Source organism: Argiope bruennichi, chromosome X1, assembly GCF_947563725.1.
Source record: "Argiope bruennichi chromosome X1, qqArgBrue1.1, whole genome shotgun sequence".
Taxonomy (NCBI): domain Eukaryota; kingdom Metazoa; phylum Arthropoda; class Arachnida; order Araneae; family Araneidae; genus Argiope; species Argiope bruennichi.
This window is the reverse complement of record NC_079162.1, coordinates 130,725,740-130,743,740: the sequence shown is the minus strand read 5'-3', so window position 1 is coordinate 130,743,740 and position 18,001 is coordinate 130,725,740. Positions and strand designations below refer to the sequence as shown.

At 30.9% G+C, this 18,001-nt stretch overlaps 1 protein-coding gene across 1 annotated transcript in view; it reads left to right on the top strand.

Moving 5' to 3' along the window:
- The window catches only part of LOC129958318 (USP6 N-terminal-like protein), a 62,037-nt gene that overhangs the window by 28,709 nt on the left and 15,327 nt on the right, over positions 1–18,001 (top strand). Inside the window, exons 11-13 of the mRNA XM_056070716.1 lie at positions 2,401–2,455; positions 6,724–6,884; positions 13,073–13,172. Coding sequence (XP_055926691.1) covers positions 2,401–2,455; positions 6,724–6,884; positions 13,073–13,172 — 316 coding nt within the window. The remainder of the gene's footprint in view (positions 1–2,400; positions 2,456–6,723; positions 6,885–13,072; positions 13,173–18,001) is intronic.

Genomic DNA, 18,001 nt, shown 5'->3' with positions numbered 1-18,001 from the left:
GATTCCTCTAATAACAGAAAAGGGATGCTGATTTGGTAAAATTTTTTGTCTCCAGTTTTTTTCTCTCTGCTTAGTTTGAAAGAAGGGGAAAGGGGGCAGCAGGATTACCACACAAAGTAAGAACTACCCTAGCAGCTGGAAATAATATTAATACTCCATTCTTTGTGTTTCACAATGCTTAAAAAGATAACTGATATGTCTTGGAAGTGTAGGGAGAGTTATTATTTTCATAGCTCTTATAAAAATGCATTTATATTTACCATTGTTCAATTCTTTTTAAGAATTTGGTTGATCTTAATGTATAAAAGTTAATGTTTGATGAACATTGAACTATTCTTTGAAATGCAGAAATGAATTAACTCCTTCTGATTTCAAATGAAAAATGAAAGAAAAAAGTACCAAAGAAAAATAACCAATCTCCCCCCCCCCCTCCAAAAAAATCCAATGGAAATTAGATGTCTAGCTTCAGCGTTAATGGGTCATTCCACAGCTAAAAATAGTTTTCGAGTTCTCTTTGAATTGTTCATCAATAAATTAGAAATTTTCGACTTATTGAATGACAAAATGCAAAGAAAATTTTCACTTTTGCTAATGTGGATAGCTGTAGATTGCATGGGATTTTGAACTATTTTTAAAAGTCTAATGTGTATTATTTATTTAAAGGTTTTCCCTAGCGAGAAAAGAGAATTGTATTTCAAATTTTCAGAGAAAGGGAAACATACCAAGGATTTTTGGAGAACCAGGTGTCTAAAAAATGCAGATGCTGCTAAACGAGCCGTCAAAATGATGAACTATTTGTTATTATATTTTGAAAAGGAAGCATTTATAACATCACTGTCTAAATCATCTAAATTTGTTGTTAAATGCAACATAAGTGTTTCAACTGTCAACTTTTTCTCATCATGGCTAAAATTATTTAACCGTCTTCTTTCTTTCTTTCTTTTTTTTTTTTTTTTTTTTGTATTCTATACGGACTTTCCACTTGTCCCACTGGCTGTTTGAAAATTTTCATTGTTATGAAAAAAGACGTTCTTTAAGGCCTAAATGCATTTCTGACTTATTCCAAGAAAGATTTTCATACTTATATTAGAAAAGTTTATACTGGATCCCATGTGGACAAAATGCCAAAAACGCTTGCTAATCAGAAGGAAAAAAAATCGGTCAACAGATTTGAAATATGAATGTCAAGAGTTGATATGTACCTTCGTACGTAAAATTTTGTATAATTTCCTAATCAATTATATACTTGCCCGAAGTGTGAGTGTTTAGATTCAAGGAAAATAGCCAGACATTCTGTTGAAGTAAGAGGAAAGCCATTCTTTCTATTATCGTGAATTGCGAGTGCTTAGAAGATAACGAATATAATTCTATTTTAATAGAATTTGTGCCTTTTTGAATGATACAGCTTACAATTCAGTAAAATGTATGGAGTTGGAAGCATCCAAAAATTGAATTGACAAGTTTTCCTTAAAATATTGAATGAAAAAAAAAATCAAACGTCTTATCAGAAATTGTGGGAAGTAATGAAGATACTGATGATACAAACCTATGACCAGACCATAGTTGAAAGATAATTTTTCTTAAATAAAATTATAAAGATTCATAAATATGTTACAAAATATTTTATTTCAGCTGAATTTTCAAAAAGTGCGAAGGAGTGGAGAATCTTCTAAAGAAGAATAGAAAAAGAACTTACATATACAAAAATGTCCTCTCTAAATTTGCCAAAAAATGGATATGTGACATTTACAATTTTAAAATGGTGAGAAGCATAAGAAAAAGAAACTTTGCTGATTTAAAATCAAAAAGGGAGGAAAGTGAAGAAACGATATTTACACTAAAGAAATTTAAAACAAACTCGTTGAAAAAGCAAAAAAAATTAACGATTTCAGTGCATAGCAGAATAAAATTGTTTTAGGAATTGAGACTTTAATACAGTAATTTAAAATATTTCAATGGCGCACTGTTTTAATTTCATTTGTTTAAATGTGAATAAAGGTTTCTTAATTTTTATCTGTCATCTGTCCATTCATCAAAAGTAAGACTTAAGATTCTTATCGAGTTAATAATTTTTAATGAATTTTGTTTCATTTGAAGTGTGACTATGTTTGTAAAGTCATCATCCTTTTAAAATTTGTGTGAAATCAGCATCTTGTAGCTTTTGTGTGGTGGCAAGATAGCTAGTATTATGAGCTCGATATTTATTATTAATATTTCTATACCTAAATGTATATAATTCTGTGGTCTATAAATTTTCTAAAAAGCTTTTGAAAATCCTTGACCTTCCACCCTCTCTTTTTATTAAACTTGGGAACGCTGTTATAGTATTTTACATCAAACCTACTTGTGCCAATTATTTTTCTTAATATAGTTTTAATACCTTTTGACTCATATTTATAGGAATCCTTCTGGGCATTGTCACGACTTATGAGTGATGAAAAACATGCAATGCATGGTAAATATAAATTATTTTGTTATATTATATACGAAGTAACTTATAAAAATTGTTATCCTTAACATATCTCATGTAGATTAATGTCTTTTATGTCTACTATTTAGTAATAGATTACATTTTATATCAAAATATGATTATTGAGCTGTAATTAATTTAAAAGAATACTTCACTGCATTTTATTTTCAGGCTCCTGGCCATTTATGTATCCTCAAATTTGTAAATATATTTATAATTGCCAAGTTATGCCATCTTCATATACTTTATATTCCATAACCTTTCAGTAATCAGAATTGTATAATATTTTAAAGCATATTAATTTCTTTATGATTATTTAATAGAATAAAACTTATCTGACGAAAAGATGCAACCCTGATGATGAGGATAATTCTAAGCATTTTTATTGAATATATTTATTTTAAAACTTGTGGAACATGTGTTGTTTTGAATTTATTTATTGAATTTTGATTCCTTTTGTATCATAAATTCATTTATTTTCTCTACAAATAATATTAAAAAAAATTGCATCTTTAAAAAATAAAGCATTACTTAATATTTTGATTATTTTGCTATATAAAAAAGAAATGGAAGCATTAAATTATTCATTAATACTCGGTAGAAGCCATTGATTTCATTTTAGATTCAGTTGCCTTTATATGTTTTCGTTTTAATATTTGTTTTGAGAATATACAAATGAGCGATTTGATTCCTGTGTGTGGTGTAAGTTTTTGTAAACTTGCTGGTAATTTATCACAGCAAATATTCTTTTAATCAATTTCGGTACAAATAATGATTTTTGGTGGATGAAAATTCGTTCAGCATAATAATTATTTAATGTTGAGATTTTTTTTAATTGAAAAAATATCAGTAACCAGCTTTTTGATTTTCACTTTTAATTTTTTTCACTTTTCTTCTTATTCATACTTTTATTTTAATGTACGTATGTGTGTGTAAAATTTTATATCCGCACGAAAAAAACAACAAAATAATAAAGTCAAAAGGAAATAATCAAATAACCGTGCTATTTGTTTCGTTGTATTAAGTGGACTACATTTTGAATAAAAATTATTCGTCTGCAACCTACATCTTTTGATGTGTCATTTCGTGCAATTTTTTTATAAATGGCGCACGCAGCAATACGGTTTTGCTATGCATAACTTAACATTCTGCTCTTCACTGAAATATACAATATTTCAAAATTTATTTGAATTTACAGTTGGTTAAATAAAATTTACAAAATAACACAATATTCTAAAAAAATATAATATACAACTACATTGCATTTCAATTTAATTTCCATAGTTATCCTTTATTGGTAGGTGAAATATTTGAAATTGAATGTTTGAACACACCTCTTGCAGATTTCAGTTTAATTATTCTGGCCTTACCATAATTTCCGTAGGTTACTTCTAAAATTCTTGCCATTGCCTATTTGCAGGGAGGCAATTCATTCTTTAATAGCAATGAATATCTTACAGTAGCATTTTCTTTTTGAAATTACCTCATATTTCGTTATTGTAAATAATTAAGATAGACGTTTTTCCAATATTTCCAAATGGTTTGCAAACACTTGGTTGTATGTTGTCACCGAGTTAATTCATTACCTGAAATATCTAAAATTTCAGTCTCGGCCATTGCACTGATAGAGCGACCAAATATAAAGTGTACAGGAGTTAAAATTTTGTATTCTGTAATTTTATCTACGGGACTAATGGATGTGAATTAAGTACATCTTCAATTTGAATATTTTTTTAATTCTTCTATAGTTATTTTACTATTTACTAGAGTTCTGTTGAGATGGCATTTAAATGACTTTATCCTCGCCGTCCACAATCCCCTAAATAAAGAGAACGAGATGGACTAAATTTCATCTGGATTACATTAGAACTATTAAACTATTTACTTCTGAAGGGGCCATTTAAAATGCGATGCGTTATCGGACATTTGTGCATTTTGTGCGATCTCTGCGAGCGCATCGCCTCTTCAGAGCTGCAATAAAGGCTTCAGTTGTTAAATCTGTAACCATCTCGAAATAAATAGTTTCAATAGCCAAATGCATTAACCTGAAAGCATAACATTACTTTAGTTTTTAAATTTTAGTAGCAGAAGGTCGCAAAAATCTACCCCAGAGTTTTAAAATTTTTGATGAGTGGTTGAAATTGATTTGAAACTTGGATTGTGTTTTTTGTATGTTTTTTTGAGTTCATCAGTGTGGAACCAGAGGACCACATTTATTCTTTAAAAGTTCATCTGCATTGACACCTCTAAAAATTAAGTCTACAGGATTGTTCTTCGAACTAACATGTTCCAAATGACAGTCTTTTAAAAGTGTTTGGAATCTCCATTACCATGTTGCTGATAAATGTTTTGAGCTTATGAGACTCATTCTTTATCCACGTTAAAGTGTTGATTCCGCCCACAACCAAATTTTATGAATATGTAATTGTAGAATTGGCACAACGTTTTTAATTATCTCGGTAATAGTAAAGCTGCAGACAATTCCAATCTGGCTATGGCAAATGTTTTCTTAGATAACATCATCTGTTTAGGTTTTATTGTTAAGTTGGGCTGTCTTGGAATATGATCATCTTTACTTAAACGTTTTGTGTTTTATACTGTCCGACTATAGTGACCTATTGTTATACTCATTAATTTAATAATATCTTAGCAATTTTCAAGTTGTTTTTTCAATTGCAAATTTTCAATTTGTTTGGTTAATATTTTAGTGAGATGAAAGCATTAATATTTGTAAAAAACTAAAAATTGAATTGGTAAATGCAAAAAAAAAAAAAAAAAGTGTAAACAAAAAATATATCAGTGTTTGGCCTAAATTTTGGTAATAAGTAAAATAAAAATATATCGAATGTTTTGCATTTAATGAAGTTAATTAAGACCATTTCATTAAAATTTTTAAAAAGAATTTTGGAGAAAGGTTTAACATATAAGATTTAATGAATATTTTTTTTTCAAATATAATTTAAATTGCAAAATCATTATCATAATTAATTTTTAAAAATATTGAAAAACTAATTATAATAAATAATTATGAAACTAATGAGGAGGATAGACTTTTAAAATTAATTTTTATTCTATGTAAATAAACGGAATCAACGAAGTTTCATATTTTATTTAATGGATAAAAGAATTGCATTTTATTACAAGAATCAAAAGTAATTTTGTAAATTATAATTAAAAAATCGTTAAAATTTGAAATATTTAGAGATAAAATGTCTATCTTTAAAAATATGCTCATTTTTACGGAAATATAGATAGAATGGACTTGGTCCTTTTTCAGTAAATTTTTTTTCATTTTCTCCCTCTCACCCTCATCTAAATTAAAAATATAACTAGTATTAAAACCCTCTCTCTGCGTAATTCCTTTATCAAAATAGGTTCAAAAATTGCGGAACGTTTCCTGCAGGCAATCTTTGAGTTTTGAAAAGAGCACGCTGCAAAATGCTGCAAAACATGCTTGTATATTTCGCAGAACCATGGGCAACTAACGCTATCTGTTAATCTAGATCTGAATGAAACTAGAAAATCCCAAATGAGACCATGACCGAGAAAAAAGCGGGTTGCACTGCTAAATAGACGAAAGAAATGCAACCCTTGGAAATCGCGGGATACGCAGCGAGAGTGTTAATTGATGTTGAAGACGGAAGTTAGATTTCAGGAAAAGCATGTTTTATCCACATGAACAATTTTTACTCAATAAATAATAATGTATTACATTTGATAAAAAAAAAATTAATTAATTTTCATAGTTGTACATTGTTAATGACGTTTGCAAAAATTTGATGTGAACTTTATCTCTTTGGGGATAGATAAATATAGTATGTGAAAAGAAGTCACCAAATCTATTGAGCCAAATTATATTATGATTTAAAAAAAATTCTTGTTCATTCGTATAATTTTCAAACATTTTTTTAACGGGTTCGCTTATTTCTGTTCGTAAAGTAATTTATACATTTTATATCATGTAAGGCATATCTTATTTGCTCTTTTTGTCAAAATGTCAGGATTTGCAATATTTAATAATATGTTATACCATATTTGTAAATTATGTCCAGTGAAGGTAGCAGTTAATTAAAAATTTTGTGTATTCTTATCAGTTACGATCCTCAAAATTAAAGACATTCATGGTGAATTACTTACAATTACTGACAGTGTCGAAATTTGATTTAATTTTTTTGAATGCACAATTTGTAAAGTTTCAAAAGTTTTTATTTTGAAACAGTGTTGTAATGTTTTTCTTACATTTTATTTTTCAGGGTTCTTTATTCCTGGATTTCCTAAATTACAGAGATTCCAAGAACACCATGACAAAATTCTGACTCGCTTATTACCGAAACTGAAGAAACATTTAGATAAATATGAAATACATACCAGTCTTTATACATTAAAATGGTTTTTCCAATGTTTCTTAGACAGGGTAACGGAATTGTTGAAATTTTATTTAACAGACGTATGCAGTGGCGGACAAATGGAAAAGTGCATCACATGCCAAAAATTGGAAAAGTGTGCAAATAATATTTCACGTACATATGTTTTACATAGTGATGTTATTTTTACGATAAAATACAGTTTAGGATTAATCTCAATCAGATTTTATTAGAATTGAAAAATTATTTACGCTTAATTATTACGAACAATGAAAAAAAAGATGAAATTGAAACACTTAAAACGTGGAACAAAGCAATAGATACACAAATTCTGTATATAATATAAATTCTACATAACTGCAGTCATATGGCGTACTTAGATATATATGCCCACAAGAGGGCCACTTCAGTAATTAGTAGATCTTTCACGAACTGCGTTGACAGCCTTGCTGCGGTTCTGTGTAGATATCAGCTTTGCTTGCAACAATGTTTTCCTGCAGTTTTATTTTAGTGGCAGGTTTCTTAGCAGAAATTTTCGTAACCATTATGTTCCAACAATTTTCAGTGGAATTCAGCTCAGGATTATTCCCAGGCCAGTCCAAAACTTTAATGCCTGCATTTAAAGGGACAAAATTTGGGAAATTATCCCCCAAATTTCCTTAATGTTGTGGAGATGAAAACTTGTAAATTACGCCACAAAATCGTGTATGAATAAGTTCAGCTGTACTTACCTATTCCGTTGCTTAACAGATTGCAGAGTCCTGTTGAAAATGCAATTTCCATTACTTTTCAAATGATCCTGAATTACTGGCTTTAAACATTCTTCCAATATATTAATATAAACAGATGCATTCACAGTTCTAGCAATAAATGCCAGGCCTTCCAAGCGTTTTGTTGGATATGCATACTCAAATCATTTGGCTGTCTAGGAATTTTATTATAGCTGATATCCCGTCTGGGCAATAAGCTTTTTTACGTCTCTGAACATGCTGCTTACTGTCCAATTCATATAAGTTGCACTTACTTTTGTCGGAAAATATTACTGAGTCCCATTGAACTTTTGACCATGAGACATGCTCTTTTGCCCAAGCAAGTCGCTTCTGCATCATAAATTTTTCTAAGAAAAGGCTTTTACTTGAGAAGATATGCATGCAAACCACATTCGATAAGGCGTGTTCATACAGTTTGTACGTTTAGATTGACACCACATGCTTCAAAATCGACTTTTAAATCAGAAGCACTTGCAGAGCAAGCATCACGCATTTTCCCTCGCATCAATTGAACATACGGAGCAATCCTTTCATTGCTTAAAGAAGAGACAAATTACTGTTTTCTCCTTTTGACGCACTATTTTTAGAAATTGGAGGAAAGAATACTTCGGGCTATACGAGCAATAGGAATACGAAATATCATATCTTGCTTTGCTGCAACTAAGAGTTTTACGTGAACAAAATAATTTCTTAACATTTCAAAATGTTTTCTTTTTGTCCGCCGCTGTTATGATCTTTGTTTATTAATTTCTTACTGTAGTATATTTGACTTACAAGTGGTGGGCATGAAGTGGAAAACTGAGTTCGGAATGAGATTAGTATAATGATAATATACATTTAGAATGTTCATTCGTAAAAATATTAAAGCGCAATAATCATCCAATTTCGAGAAAATATCCCTCAAACTTTCAGCATAGCTTATATACTAATAATGAATCGCCGTTGCCGAACGTCCGAATAGTATACTGGAGAAGACGTTGGTATAAGATACACGAGACTTGAGTTCGGTCCTGGGCTAGTGTTTTTTTTTTTTTTTTTCTAAATTATTTTAAATTAGTTTAACTATTTACAAACAGTTTTAATTAATATGTTTTTCATGCAAAAATAAATATTTATTCTCCTAATTCTTAGATTATAATTTACAAAAAAAAATGATTATAAATATGCATGCGTTTTTTATAATATTTAAATTAAGAATTTCAGGATAGTTTTAATTATTATAATACTAATTTTTGTATGGAATAATACATGTATTTTCTCTTAATACCTGAATTATAATATCTTTAAAAGAAATTGAAGATATGAACTTGCTTTTTTAAAAAATTATTTAAATTAAGTTAGAAAGTTTTAATTAATATGTAACTCTTAACTCAATCAAAAATAATGTTCTGAAAATAAATCTCTCTCAGAAATAAATGTTTATTCACATAATACTTGAATCATAATTTTATTTTTAAGTTCGAAAAATAATTATAAACATAACTTAAATGATGATAATTATTAATTAAATCACTGACATCATAAAAATATTTCATTAAATTTTTATGACATACAAGAACCAGAATGGTAATTATCGTAAAAAATTTGAGACAAGATAGATATATATTGACATATTGCACATTGATAAATAAGGATTATCCACAAGAGAAACCTTAAAGGAATCGATTAGAAAACAAATTTATTTTACCTTCAAAGAATATTTGTTTTTTCTTTAGAAAATCGTTTTGCGTACAAAGCATACCGTATAATGTTACTAAAAATTTTGAACCATCTGCCTGTGCATTCCATAACTTGACACTCCTTTACTTTTCGGTTATTAATATTGAGTTGAGAATGTTTGCTGGTATAATTTTAGTAATTTCAGCTGCTCTCTTTAATTACGGATTTATAAATATAGCTTCGTTGAGTTGTAAAAAATAATTTATCATTATTAAAATCCAAAAATTTGAGACTTTTAATGATTTTAAGATAAAAATAGTTATTTAAATAATTTTTTATCATAAAAATTGTATTTATAATTATTTTAACACTCAAAAATTAAGTTATAAATCAAGAACCTATAAATGAACATAATTATATTTGTTTTAAAAAATAAGTTATATTTTATATATTAAGAGAAAAGACATTTTTTCCATGCAAAAATGAATATCATATTAATTGAAACTATTTTTAAATTGTTAATTTAAGTGATTTTGAATATTTAAAAAAAAAACATTCATATTTATAAATATTTTTCTTCTGAAAAATTATAATCCAAGAATTAGGAGAATAAATATTTATTTTTGCATAAAAAAATGAAAAACATTAATTAAAACTGTTTGTAAATTTTCAAACTAATTTGTAATAATTAAGAAAGAAAATAAAGTTTTTAAAAAGTAAAAAACATTACTCAGGACCAAACTCGGGTCTCATGAATGCTGCCAACGCCTTTTTCATTAAACTATTCGTATTCTCAGCAATGGCGACACATTATAATCAAGCTATGATGAAAATTTGTAGGCCATTTTCTCGAAATTGGCTGGCTATTGTGCTTTAATGTTTTCCTTAATGAACATTCCAAACGTATATTGCTATTCTCAATTGTCCATCTTGTGCCCTCCCCTTGTTAATGTCCTTATAATGCATTTTATACATAGGCTAACTGCTTGCAATGCCTTTTTGTGTCTGGCTGTATGTGTAATATATATATATATATACTAGCCGCCTTTGGCGACCAGCCGGTTCGCCAATCTTAATGCTCGTTAAAATTTTGATAATTAAATATTTTATGTAATTCCTACCTTATTTGCTTATTCATTAAAATATTTTAAAACTTCAAATTTCAATTCACTCATAATATTATAAAAGCCTTCACTCATAACCTAATCTGTATCTCTCTAATTTTCTGTTAGCTCCCGTAGAATTTATGATTTAATTTAAAGTGGAAATGATTAATCTGCAATTAATCTATTAATATTTTTTACTGAAACAAAGCATTTTTTTTTTTTTTTTTTGTAATATGATTACTGAAAACAGAGTCACTCAGCATTTAAACCTTATGCGCACTAAAGAATATCTTTCTTAATTTATGTAATATCTCAAGAATTTGTCAACAAAATTTTTTTAGATTCATCATGAGCAGGTCTATTAATTAACAATGTTTAATTTTGCATTAATGTTTAATGCATTAATGTTAATGCTTAATTAAATGCATCAAACACTAAGAAAATAAACAGAATCGTTTAAAATAATCGGTCGAAAACAGGTAAAAAAAATTACTTAAAAAACGATGAATTTAAACATAAATACAATTTAATTACAAAAGCATGCAACTAACCTAAAAATAATTTAAATCGAGTCCGCTTCCATTGAAATGTAAACAATCAGAACACAATGCGCATACGTGAATTTTCAACGCCAGTTACGGTAACGCAAATGCGTGAATTTTTCTACGCCAGTTGGGGTAACGCTATGCAGATTAGCAATTTTTAATTTCCTTTATTCTGTGTTATTTTAATTCAAAAGTACTTCAGAATGAATCTGATTAATTAACAATGTTTAATTATAAATGCATGAAACATTAAGAAAATAAACAGAATCTTTTGAAATAATCGACCGAAAAATGTTAACCCTAGCCTCATTACTGTTGGGAAAAAAAAACTGAAGCCTTACTTTTTTGGCGGGAAAGTTAGTTTTTAATTAACAATTAAAATTCTAATTAAAAATTCAAAAAAAGGGACCCCTAGTGCCCATTCCCGACCTCTAAGGTATACATGTTCCAAATTTGGTTGCTGTAGGTCAAATGGCCTGGCCTGTAGAGCGCCAACACACACACATTGAGCTTTATATAATTATAGATAAATCGTATTTGGGCTATGTTATTAACACAACATCTGATGTCTTTTAGAAAGGTGTTTAAAAAGAATTGCTTCTTCTGTATTGTTTATTATCTTTAAAATACATTTTCGTGTGAGCACGTTTTATTGAACTAACCTTCTACCTAACTTAAAATTTCATTAATCTTCATTTATTTGGTTGCTCCAGGATAACTGACTTAAATTAACAAAAAGTCTTTAAATGTAAAGATGCATGTTTGAAATAGCACATTGTTATTACTTTTGCTTGAAGATTTTATTCTGTTACTGACATTTTTACCATATTTTTTTTTTAGATATGTTTTATTAAAGTTCTTGGAATAAGGCATTTGATATCTTCTAATTAATTTTATGCAGTTAGGTATTAGATGCGGCATGGATTTTATGCTTATTATTGCAAACTGTCCTGAAATAAGTGTAATTTGCTGTGGAAGAATGCAATTTCTGAATTGTGCTGATTGCATTAATAATAAATTAATATTAATGAGATATTTGTTTCAAATTGTATTTACGTTTCTTCCATTAAGTTACTTTTTTTTCGTTTGAGGCACAGGGACTTAATAGCATATATGAAATCTATTTTTGGACTATATACAATTTAAATTGATTTTTATCATCGTTATTTATATAATTGTTTTTATATGTTAAAAAGTTTTACACTTATTCCATGCATGATTAAATAAGTATTTATATAATTGAAACATTGTGTGTTACACTCGCATAGGTACAAGATCTTCTGAATTTTGAGGATTTTTTAAGTAAAGATAGTAGAGGGGGAAGGGCGGATTTTTTATTTAAAAAACTGTGAATAATCTTTTTAACTGTCATTATAAGATCTGATTTGAACTGAGAAAGTAGGGTTCATGGAAATGCACTCATTTTGTCTGCAAAATAGGAAGCGAAAAAAAATCTACATAGTTGCTTGAAATGTTTTAAATACAGACTTGGCGATTTCATTTCTTATTAGATATGATACATTTCATCGACAATAACATAATTGGTTTTTGATGTGACGAAATACATGCTACTATTTCTGAAATTGGTAAAAAACGTAATGGGGAATTGAAAAATAATATATTCCAAATCGTCATAAAAATTTAAAGCTGTAAAAGCGAAATATAAATTATTATATATTATATATCTATAAATTATTTTTAGTAGAAACTATATATATGCGTTAGATTTTTCAGAACGTAAAGGTGCATAACTTCTTATATCTTATTTATTTTTACAATTTTGCTTGTATTATTTATAGAATTTTTTATCTACACATATATTAATTCCAATTTTATATGCTTGCATTTTTAAAACCTTGAAAACCAATTATATATATATATTGATTATCCCAATAATTGGTTGTAATCAAAATGATCTCCGATGTATGAGATTTCTTATTCTAATAAGAAATTAATATGCCAATTTTGCTTGAAAATAAAGGTAAGAATACTTCATATCAAAGAGTATAAAATTAAAGTATTTAATAATTGTTAGTGAAATTGATCACAAACATACGTCATAAAAAATGTACCAACCCAAGTATATATAATTAGCAAAGCTTTTAACATTCATGTTGTTGCAGCAGAAAAGTGATGTAACTCAATATTTTTCTTTTAGGTACCATTTACTTTGACGCTCAGGTTGTGGGATATCTATATATACGAAGGGGAGACTGTTTTAACTGCAATGTCTTACACCCTGCTGAAACTTCACAGAAGTAAGAAATTGAAACAATTCGAAATGAGCATTTTGTCTTTTTCATGTCATAGTTTTTTTATCGCTGTTTTCATTTCATAAAAAGTGTGTACATTATTTCGGATTTTGGAAACAATATTGCTTTTAATTGCATATAGATATAACTCTATTACTGAATTCATTTTTGATTTTTATTTGTTTTTTATTTGTGCTTTTTTTTTTAATTTTGCTTTAAACAAAAGAAAAGATAACGCTATATCATAATCTAAAGCCAGTATTTAATCCATTCACGGATTTATTACTTTACCTTATTTGATAGTTTTTTTAACCTTTATAACTGCATTGGCCGCTTCTTTTATTGAACCATTTTTTTTAAAATTCATTATACCTAGGATTTCCCTAAACTTTTTGTCGTGTGCTAATTGGGGAGACAGAAACTAGACAAAAAGTAAAAAAAATATTTTGAATTAATATAGTTTTTTAAAAATGAACTGTCAATGCATGATCAAAGCCTATGCAACTTAAAAGTTGAAACGAAGCCAGAGTTTAAGAGATTACAAAGTTATTTTTAGAATATAGCTAATTTGAAATTATTACAATCCCCCTCCTCCTTCACAAATCTCGTATGTTAGCTGGATCCTGGCGACCATATGATTTAGCGAAAATAGAGAAAAGTACAATAAATATGGTTAAGAATTTTTTAAATTATTCATTGATTATAACTTGAACAAATATTTAGAATGCAGAAATTTACAAAAGTACAAATGCAATAGAATAAATAACTGGCTGAAATAATAGTAAAAATTAGCATAAAATATTTTGATTTTTAAAAAAATGACATTTGTATGATAAAATATTATGTTATAAGATATTGTTATTTTAAAAATTCAGTTGAAATGAAAATATGGCCAAATGAGATCGAAACTGTGCATAAACAGTTATTAATTTAAAAAAGTTATCGGAAATTTTTTATAATTTGTAATTTCAAAAAAGTTTTTATTTTTAACTTTTTTTTAAAAAAATTTGTATTGTTATGTCCAAAAGCAAATGAAATGCAAATAAAAAAAATATTTGACCATGAAATAATTTTTAACAAACATGTAAACAATATATTGTTACAAATCTGTAAATATTGCTTGTATTTGTCTTGAAATATCTCAGACATATCTGAAGTACTCGGATTTTGGCGAAAAATCGAACAACTTACACGTATTTTACATTAAAGGTGGCATTTCCAGTGATCTGGCTACTTGGCGAGATTTAGCGAGAAATGGATATTTCTAGAAGGTTCCATCTTCCAGGAATCTTCTAGAAATATCCATTTCTCGCTAAATCTCGCAGGAAGGTTCCATCCAGGCTTCTGGGCTATCTCGCTTAATAATGGTCCGAAGCTCTAGGACCATTATTAAGCGAGATAGCCTAGAAACTTCCAGAACCTTGGCGAAACTCCGAGATCTTCTCGCCAAGTCGGATATAAATACAGCCTCCCAGCATTGTGTGAGTAGTAGTGAAAACGCTCAGGTTTGAATCCGAGTTCAGAGCACAGAAGCTGTTATCTGTCTGAGGTATTTGAGACTTCTGCACTTGGAAGCTGTTTCTGTATATTTGCTGAATTGGAGCGACATAATTGTGACTCGTGTCAGTGAAATTTCTAAAAAAATTTTGCGAAGAAAAGTTTTCTGATATTCAAGAGACTGTTTTATCGACTCTCAATCCACGCGAATCCCGAAGCCCGGTACAACTGGTGTCAGAAGTGGGATTGAAGAGTTGATGCTGCGTGTCACTAGAAAAATGGATAAGGATAAAATGACCAGTCTTCTGGAAAAGTTGGCTGAGCAGATGAATGAGATGAAATCTGAACAGGAAGAGATGAAAGCTGCACACGAGGAGCTTAAGAAGTACATTGTAAGAGTGAAAGAATTCTCCAATATCGTTCAAGAGAAGATGAATGCAATAGAAGATGAGGTAGCTTCGTTTGAGGATAAGGCAATTACGGTTAAAACTAAAATTTTGAAGATAGAAGAAAGTCTTGACAAGAAGGTTCGAGAAAACATTGGAAAAGAATTTGAACAGAAGTTTTGAAAAGAAATAAAAGACCACCTTGACAAAGCAAATGATAAAGAAGTACAAAAATGCAAAGAAGCAATAGAGAATTTGAATAAGGAGATTGAAAGCCTGAAGAAGCAGGTGTCAAACGGACATAAGGAATCCAAAGTGACATTTATGGAAAAACATCCTGGCAAGTATACAAAACACAGTTTATGATGGTAGCGGAAGCTAATGGATGGAATCCTCGAGCCAAAGCTTTTCACCTGGCAACTTCGTTAAAAGGAGACGCTTCCGGGAGAGCAAAAGCATTATTTCCAAGCCCTATCGAGTGCGCTTGAGCTGCGGTTTCGAGAGAAGTGTACTAAAGAATACAGCCGACTGCAATTAAAGTCCAGCTATCAAAAAGCGGTGAAAGTCTGCAAGAATTGGCTGCCGATATTCAGCGACTTTCCCATCTAGCCTTTTCGGACTGCCCGATTGATACACGTCAGGATCTGGCTCTCCAGCACTTCATCGATAGTGTGCGGGATCCAGAGACACAAAAAGCACTTAGACTCGCAGATGTCAAGGATATCGGGTCTACTTTAGTCTATGCACATAAGATAGAGGCTGCCCAGCAGGACGTAAGGACCAGCACTCAATCAGAGCAATCTCTGGTACAGATTCGGGCTTTGACTTTTTAAAGCAAAGTGAAGATTTGCGACGAGGAATCCGTAGCTTAAAGGAGAGTAAAGGTGGCAGAAATACGGAAATTCAGTGTTGGACTTGTGGTGAAGCCGGACACGTTCGTAGAAACTGCCCGATATCTAGAGATGGTGGAAGTAATCTTTCAACACATCAGGGAAAACTAGTATATGGCCATCTCGCGGGGCGGAGGTCGCCACATAAGGAGAAGCCCCATCACAAAATTCTCCAGATTTTTGCAGAGAATGGCGGTGACAATGGAATTTACGTGATAGGACAGATTAGTAGCATCTCGTGCCGTATGGTTGTCGACACTGGAGCCAATGTGACCATAATAAGAGAAGATCTGGCTCGAAAATCAAAAGTTAAGATGATCTGGACGCCGTCCTGTATTCCCTTACAGACAGGGACGGGAGATAAGATTTATGTTCATGGGAAAGTCAACCTCGCCATACACTTTGGAAATATCAACTACCACCATACGGCATTTGTATTAGAAATTACCGACCCTTACATTCTTAGACTAGATTTTCTGCGGAAATACGACTTTAAATTGGAATTTTGAAAATAGTAAAATGCATTCGAAATTTGCTACAAGGACTTTGCTTTTTGGACTACAAGCTGAACTCGAATCCAGCAAGAAAATAATAGCCAAAATTGACATCTCTTTATCGCCAAGAACTGAATGTGTAATACCCGGTTTGGTACAAGATAACCGAAAATTCCGATTTGGTGTAATGGATTATCCTGACACAGGCAGTGCCAGAGCATTAGTGCTGGTAGCTTCGTCGGTAGTGGACGTCTCAAAGCCAGTCATCCCAGTGAGAGTGGCTAACATCAGTGATAAGACAAATATTATCTAGAAAAGAGAGTAGCTTGTGCTCCTCTCACTTGTGTAGACCGAAAGTGCAATAGCCAGGACGTTTCTTCAGATGATCTAGTGTGAGAATTGCTGCAGGGTACTGACTTAGACGAAAAACAGAAGTGTGCTGCTGGAGAGTTGGTAAAAGAATTCCAAAATTTATTTTCTCGAACATTTGAGGACTTTGGAAGGACTCAACTAGTAAAACACCAAATTGATATTGTTGAGCATCCTCCTATTAGGCAGCACCTCAGACGACTACCATTCGCTAAACAAGAAATCCAAACACTAATTAAAGAAATGCAAGATAATGACGTCATTGAGCCGTCATCAAGTCCTTGGGCATCCCCATCGTCTTAGTGAGGAAGAAAGACGGCTCTACTAGATTTTGTGTGGACTATCGCCGCTTGAATGATGTCACCAAGAAAGACAGCTATCCTTTCCCAAGGATAGATGACACGCTTGATACACTTGCCGGAAATACCTGGTTTTCCACCCTGGATCTCAAGAGCGGGTATTGTCAAGTAGAAATCCATCCTGAAGATAAAGAGAAGACGACCTTCACCACAGGACGGGGACTATGACAGTTTAAGGTTATGCCTTTCGGCTTGTGTAATGCGCCAGCAACATTTGAACGCCTTATGGAAACAGTTCTCGGCGGACTTTCTTACGAGGCCTGTCTGGTTACCTCGATGACATCATCATTATGAGGCGTTCTTTCGAAGAATATCTTCAAAATGTTAGACGTGTACTACAAAAGCTGAAGGAAGCTAACCTGAAGTTAAGCCCCTCCAAGTGCCACCTGTTCAGACATGAAGTCACATATCTTGGGCATATCATTTCTGCGGAAGGTGTTCGAACAGACCCGTATACGATATCGGCTGTAGAAGGCTGGAACTGCCCGACGGATGTTCACCAGCTCCGGAGGCTTATGCACGGGAATTCGTGAAAATTACCGGGAATTCGTGCAAAGCTTCTCAACACTCGCCAGACCATTCTATAAGCTGACCGAAGCGAAACAGAAATTCATCTGACGGACGAGTGTGACAACGCCTTCAACAAGATCAAAGACGCCCTAACATCTGCTCGAGTCCTGGCATATCCTGAAATTGGAAAACAATTTATTCTGGATACGGATGCAAGCCATGAAAGCATCGGAGCTGTGTTGTCCCAAGAAATAGATGGACAGGAGCGTGTCATCGCCTATTTCAGTAAGTGTCTGTCCAGACAGGAAAGAAATTATTGTGTGACCAGGA